Source organism: Lissotriton helveticus, chromosome 4_1, assembly GCF_964261635.1.
Source record: "Lissotriton helveticus chromosome 4_1, aLisHel1.1, whole genome shotgun sequence".
NCBI lineage: Eukaryota > Metazoa > Chordata > Amphibia > Caudata > Salamandridae > Lissotriton > Lissotriton helveticus.
Window position 1 is genome coordinate 439748791 of NC_136063.1, and position 7719 is coordinate 439756509.

Sequence of the window (7719 nt, forward strand, 5' to 3'; positions counted from 1 at the left end):
TCTATGATCTGGTTGAGAAGGGTGTAGTTGAGGAAACGAGAGGTAATGTGTGTAACAGTCCGGTTTTGCCTGTCCTTAAGCGTACTGATGCTTCTCAGCCACCTGTGTACCAGTTTGTGATTGACCTTCGAGAGGTAAACAAGATTGTGGTGCCACAGTTTCCTGTTGTCCCTGATATCACTGCTTTGTTGACTCTGATTCCTGCTTCGGCAGCCTGTTTTTCTGTTATTGACCTGAAGAATGCTTTCTTTAGCATTCCGATTGCGGAAGAGAGTAGAGTTATTTTCAGCTTCTCTTTAGGAGGCCGAAGCTTCCGGTTTAAGAGAGCTCCCCAAGGTTATTGTGAAAGTCCCTCCATCTATAGTCAGGCGTTGAAAACTCAGCTTGATAGATTTGTGTTGCCTACTGGTGCTACTCTTATTCAGTACGTTGATGATTTGTTGGTTGCCGCTGATGACGAAGAGATTTGTAAAGAGGCTACTCTTTCTTTGTTACGACATTTGTCTGACCTTCATCATAAAGTGTCACCTTCCAAGTTACAGTATTGCCGACAAGAAGTAACCTACTTATGTAATCTCTTGTCGAAGGAGGGAAGAAGGTTGACCCCAGAACGAATTCAAGCGATTGCGCAAATGACTGTACCATCCACACAGAGAGAAGTGTGTGCTTTCTTAGGTATCACCTCGTATTGTAGACAATGGATCCCTAATTTTTCCCTGCTAGCGAAACCTCTGTTGGCGCTGACTCTTAAAGATACTCCGCATCCTCTTCCTTGGTCTGATGAGTGTCAGAAAAGTTTTTCTGAATTACGTGATGCATTGTGTTCGGCTCCGGTATTGGGTACTCCTGACTACAGTAAACCTTTCACGTTGTACGTTCACAAGAGAGAAGGTTGTGCATTGTCAGTGTTGACTCAACAGTTTGGAGACAAGCAACGCCCATGTGCGTATTTTTTAGCGAAGTTAGATCCGGTAGCTAAAGCGTTGCCGAGCTGTTTGAGAGCTACAGCGGCAGCGGCTGTTTCTATTCGACAGTCTGCTGGTTTGGTATTGGATAATACGTTGATTGTGATGGTCCCACATGCAGTGGATACCTTATTGAACAGGACCAAGACACAGCACCTTACTAGTGCACGTCTGTCAGGTTATGAGTTGACTCTTTTGGCTAGCCATGTTCACATTAAAAGATGTAATGTATTGAATCCAGCTACGTTGTTGCCGAATTCTGTAGAGTCAGATGCTCAAGAACAGCATGATTGTTTTCTTCGTACAGAGGAAGAAACGAAAGCTAGAGTTGACCTAAAAGATACTCCTCTTGAGAATGTTGATGGTACTTTATGGGTAGATGGTTCGTGTTTTAAGCTTCCGAATGGTGAAACGACTGCAGCATATGCTGTCACAACTTTACATACAGTTGTTGAAACAGCACGCATAGCACCGAATTCTGCGCAAGCAGCAGAGTTGATTGCATTGACACGAGCGTGTGTATTGTCAGAGGGAAAGCGAGTGAATGTTTATACTGATAGCCAGTATGCGTTTGGTGTTGCCCATAGTTTTGGACGTTTGTGGAGAGAAAGAGGATTCCTTACTTCCCATGGCACAAAAATTCAGCAGGGGCAGTTAGTGAATGAACTTTTGGAATCACTTACTCTCCCAAAGCAGATTGCGATTGTGAAGTGTAGTGCGCATCTTATCTTATCTTAAGGGGTATTTCTATAGCGCTCTGACACCATAAGTTTCCTGGCGCTGATTGGGTGCTGGGAGGTGCGAAGGAGGGAATCTAGCCAGACTGTGTGAAGCAGTGGTGTCAAACACAAGGCCCGCGGGCCGAATCCGGCCCGCCAGACCTCGTCAAGTGGCCCGTGTAGCCGCCGCCGGCCGCCAGCCTTCACCTTTTATTCTCGCTTTTTTTTTTATTGACACAAGAAAGCCGCCTCTTCAGCGCATGCACGGCAGCCTACAAGCCAGAGAACGTCTGCCCTCTAGCGTTATTGACACAAGAAAGCCGCCTCTTCAGCGCATGCGCGGCAGCCTACAAGCCAGAGAACGTCTGCCCTCTAGCAGCGCCGGCCGTTCTACACAGGAAACCTCCACTTTACATGCATTCAGGAAACCTCCACTTGTTTTTATATTGAGCGCATGCCATCCTGTGATCTGTGACAGAACCAACGGCTGCCTGAACCCTTCTCTCCTGTACTGTAAGTACACATATGATGTATGTGGGGTAGGGAGAGGGGGGGTTCTGCTTATTATTCTGCTTAAAAGTCTGAGCGGTAAACTTTGGATATACTGACCACTTCCGTGCCACTTTACAGTGGTATAGGGACCATAAACTACAATCAAATAACCAAAAAATGTCCAAAAAAAGAAAAGTTGATGCAGAGGGAAGGCAATTTCAGGAGAGATGGGAAAGTGAATACATGTTTGTGATTAATGGAGACAAGCCGGTATGTCTTATTTGCTATGAGGCAGTGGCAGTGATGAAGGAATACAATTTACGCCGGCACTTTGAGACCAAACATGGAGCCAAATTTGCTAACCTTAGCCACCAGGAAAAGCAACAAAAGGTCCAAGAATTAAAAGGTAGCCTGCATTCTCAACGGAATATTTTTGCAAAAATGACAGCAAAAAATGGTGCAGCAGTGAAAGCCAGCTATCTTGTGGCTGAAGAAATTGCGCGAGCTTCAAAGTGCTTTTCAGAAGGTGCATTTGTGAAGCAGTGTATGCTGAAGGTATGTGAACAGGTGTGCCCTGAGCAGAGACAGGCTTTTAACAATGTCAGCTTGTCAAGAAACACCATCACAGACCGAGTCAGGGACCTAGCCTGTAATCTTAAAACAAAGTTGGCTGAAGAGGCATGCAGTTATCTGGCATTTTCATTAGCTGTTGATGAAAGCACTGACAATACTAATACAGCTCATCTAGCTATTTTTGTAAGAGGTGTGAAGGAAGACTTGTCTGTCAGTGAGGAGCTCTTGGATGTGGTCGCCATGTATGGGACAACAACTGGGAGGGACATCTTCAATGCAGTGGAGGAATCCGTAAATAAAATGAAATTACCTTTGGAAAAGTTGGTGGGACTTACTACTGATGGCGCTCCAGCAATGTGTGGAGAGAGAAATGGCTTGGTTGGACTGTTAAAAGAGAAAATGAAAAAAAGTAATTGCCACACACCGCTGATAACGTATCACTGCATTATCCACCAAGAAGCTCTGTGTGGCAAGGTTCTGCAACTGGATAACATAATGTCCACAGTCACGAAAACAGTGAATTTTCTGCGTGCACGGGGTCTGAATCATCGTCAGTTCCAACAATTTTTGAAGGAGGTGGGCATGGAACATACAGATGTGCCATACCATACAGAAGTAAGGTGGCTGAGTAGGAGCACCGTTCTCAAGAGATTTTTTGAGCTTTTGGAAGAAATTACTCTTTTTATGCAAAGTAAAGGAAAGCCCTTGTCAGAACTGTCAGATCCAAACTGGCTGTGCGATTTTGCCATGTTGTGTGACATAACAGAGCATCTCGCCCATCTGAATCTGAGGCTGCAGGGCCGCAAACAAGTCATAACCTCAATGTATGAGGCAATAACAGCTTTCCAGGAGAAACTGCGCCTATGGAAGTCACAGCTTGAAAAAGACAGTCTTGCCCACTTTCCTATCTGCCAGATCATCTCAACCTCATTCCCAGGTACTTTTTCATGTGCTCGATTGGGTACCAAAGTGAATCGGCTGATTGATGAATTCAATCGACGCTTTTCTGACTTTAAACAACAAAACTTAACCTTTACCAGCTTTTCCAATCCCTTCAACATCGATGATGACAGTGCACCACATAACCTTCAAATGGAATTAATAGAACTTCAGTGCAACAGCAGCCTGAAAGCGAAGTTCCAGGATGCGACAGTCGACGACTTTTACCGTCTCCTCCCCCCTGCTTTGATGCCACAGCTCCGGCTTCAAGCTGCACGTGTTCTGTCCATGTTTGGGAGCACCTATCTATGTGAACAGATGTTTTCAGTCATGAATCTGAACAAGACCAAGCTCAGATCACGCATCACTGATGATAACCTCCATGCTGTTTTGCGGATTGCTACAAAACAAGACCTAACGCCAGACATCGATGGACTGACCTCAGGAAAACGATGTCAGCCATCTAGTCAGAAAAGTTAAAAAAAAGTTAATGCCTTGTGTTTGCCATATGTGTAATAAACAGTGTTTGGCAATATTTGTATGTTTAAAAACAAAAAATTACTGTCTGTTACCAAAAATCATTTTTCAATAAATTGTACAATAATTGTACATTTGAATATCTACTTGCCATTATTCTGACTATGTTTCTGCTTTCAGAGCTAGTTATTATTACAAAAAACAGTAATAATTGAATGCAGTGACAATAATTTATGATAATAAAGAGTGGACACATAGTCCTACAGATACAACCGGCCCTTTGAGGGTGACCAAACTGCTGATGCGGCCCCCGATGAATTTGAGTTTGACACCCCTGGTGTGAAGAGACTGGTTTTCAGGAGTTTTCTGAATTCAAGAAGGGAGTTAGAAGATTTAAGCAGGGGGGGCAGCGGGTTTCAGAGTTTGGGGGCCAAGTGAGCAAATCTACGGCCGCCGAATTTTTTGAGCTTGATTGGGGGGGCGACTAAAAGCTGACGATAAGAAGACCGTAGGTTGCGTACCGGACAGTAAAGGGAAATCAGGGATTTAAGGAAGGCGGGAGAAGTCCCGAACATAGCTTTAAATGTCAGGCAGCCGATCTTAAAGGCAGCCCTCTGTTCAACCGGCAGCCAGTGGAGTTTGCGAAGTAATGGTTTCGCAGACTGCCACTTCGGGATTTTATAGGCCAGTCTGGCCGCCTGGTTCTGCACAATTTGGAGCCTGTGGAGAAGGAATTTGGGTAGGCCATAGTACAGGGAGTTTGAGAAGTCCAGGCGGGAGAGCACCAGGGCAATCAGGACTCGCATAAGAAAGTTGTGGATGATGTAGGTCGAGGGAATGCGTTTGCGGATGAAGTTGCGAAGGAAACGGCGAGAGACATTATGAGCCGTATGTATGTGGCAGGTCCTGCAAGATGGGTTGTGGAAAGTGGCATGTGTTAAGACACAATAGAAAGTGTGAAGATGATTCAGGCTGAAGCTACGGAAAAAGAAGTGAGTACGTGAAGAGAGAGTACGGGTATGTTGGATTCGACGGGTTGTTGGGTTGAGTTGTCAGGACACCAGTGATGGTTGTTGCCTGATGCGTATGTGCTCCCAGTGGTTACTATGGCTCATGGAATGGCTCACATTAGTTCGAAGGGAATATGCAAGTTGTTGGCTCCAGTATGGCAGAATGCTGGAATTCCGAAATGTGCTGAGAATGTTGTGAAGCATTGCATGATTTGTCTGAAGTATAATCCTGGCAAGGGAACTCCAACTCCAGCTGGTCATTTTGCTCCTCCGACGTATCCATTTGAAGTGGTACAACTAGATTACATTCACATGGAGAGATGCAACAATCTGAAGTATGTCCTTGTGGTTGTTTGCGCCTTTTCCAGATGGATAGAGGCCTACCCCCAAAGGATAATACTGCCACGTCTACAGCTAAGGTTATGCTCAAAGAGTATTTCCCTAGATTTGGTTTGCCGAGAATTGTATGGTCGGACAATGGGAGTGAATTTGTGGGTTGAGTCATGAAGAAAGTGTGTATTGGATTAGGGATAAATCAGAAGTTCCACGCTGCGAATCACCCCCAGTCAGCAGGTCTTGTCGGATGCTATAACGGCACGTTAAAGCTGAAACTCGCTAAGATTCAAGGGAGCACTGGTCTTACATGGCCGGATGCCTTACCATTGCCTCTTTTGTCAACAAGGACGACAGTGCATTCTCGTGTGGGACTTAGCCCATACGAAATAGTTTTTGGTCGTCCAGCGAATGTTTGGGGTGTGCCTCGTCCTAAAAAATACAGTGACCTAGAGTACCCTATGTTGGTGGATTACTTACATGACTTGACTGCTAAATTACGTGTTCTCCACCAACAGGTCTTTGACAGTTTGCCGACAGCTACTGCAGATCCAGGACACACGATCCAACCTGGTCACTACATCCTGGTCAAGAACTTTCAGCGTACCAAGAATTTGGAAACGAGATGGACTGGTCCTTATTTAGTCCTTTTGGTTACTAGAACCGCTGTTAGAATAGCTGGCAAAAAGAACTGGGTGCATGCCACCTACTGTAAAAAAGTTCCTTTGCCTTTACCGTATGATCAGTGGGTGAGGGATGGTATAGCTGACACAGATTGTGAGAAAGTCCCTAGATTCGTGCCTTTTAGTGATGCTCATTTGACATGGACTCAGTCGGAACGCGAAGATGATGATGTTCTGCAAGCTGCTGTGCCTCCGTCTCTGAGACTCGACACGACGAATCGGGAACTCCTCTTTAAGGATCAGACTGTGCCTGGCAAAGAGCGCTACAATCTGAGATCGAAAAAGGACGTTTGAAATGGACAAATAAATCTAAATTTTTTTATGTAGTGAATTACACCTTGTCAGATCAAGAGACTTTTTTACTTTTTCTTTTTAGAGTCACCATCCGGACTCAGCTGCAGGGTCACGGTATAAGTTCTTAAGGGGTGAGCCGCATATTGACACAAGGTCTGTGGTTTAGGGTCGTTAGTACGATCTTGACGCACACTTAAGTGAAGAAGGAAAATTGCCGTGAGCAGCACGTTAGAGGATGGAGTCTTTTGAGTCCGACAAGGGTGTTAAAAGAATTGATTTCAGAGTGCAAATGTGTATATTTGTTCGTAGCAAATGTTTTTTAATAATGTGTTTTCTTATGCTTTTGAACATTACGTTGGTTTGTGTGGGTCGGATTTTCTATGCATCACAACAGACACTTGCATCTACCTCCCAACCTACTCTTTCTTTTCCTACTGTTTCCCCACATGAGTTTCATACGTTGCCTGAACATGAACAGACATGAAGATTAGAATTTGTGAACAATTAGTTTATACAGATGTTACATTAGCATCAGCTAGTTGTAAATACCACGAATTGTTGGGTGTGTGGTCTTATGCCGCATACGACTGATAAGGGAATGCCATATTTGGTTTTGCCTTTTTCGCCTAATGGGTAGTATGGGCACTCCAGTCAATGTTTATCTATGCGAATGAAGCATCTCCTGTACATTCTGTCAAAGATAGTGTGAATAATAATGCCTTGATACAGGGAATAGTAGATATGGTCAGAGATATTGATGCATATAATGCTATCCCTAAAGACGAGGTACGAGCATATGTTGGTTGGAACAAGACGAGATATAGCATTAGTCTGACAGAGAAAGGAGAGACAGAAAAGGTCTCCTCCTATTTGGATTGTACCCCACCGAGGTCATTTTTGTCTGCAAGGTAATGGTCAGAATCCGAGAGCTCAGCTTGGTAAGAGTGTGTGTGTTCACACCTATGTCTATACATACCAGAAATCTCCACCGTTCGTGCCAGCTAAAGGTACGTATTTTGTTTGTTACGACAGAGCATATACATTGTTGCCTTCTGACTTTTCAGGCACATGTTATGTGGCATTTTTGCTTCCCCCTACATACACAGCTGCTTTCAACTACCATAAGACAAGATATGGTAGAGTTGTTATCGATGCAAAAGACACTGCCGCACAAGAAGTTGGAGACTTCTTTAAGGGTTTCCTGCCCTTTTGGGGCCCTATGGCTAATGGTAGG

At 44.5% G+C, this 7719-nt stretch overlaps 1 protein-coding gene across 1 annotated transcript; it reads left to right on the forward strand.

Annotated features, from left to right (window-relative positions):
- Positions 1-2353: 2353 nt before the first annotated feature.
- Positions 2354-4168, forward strand: LOC144828005 (general transcription factor II-I repeat domain-containing protein 2-like). Its single transcript, XM_078686152.1, has one exon. The coding sequence runs from the start codon at positions 2354-2356 to the stop codon at positions 4166-4168; it is 1815 nt and encodes a 604-aa protein (XP_078542278.1).
- The last annotated feature ends 3551 nt before the right edge of the window (positions 4169-7719 follow it).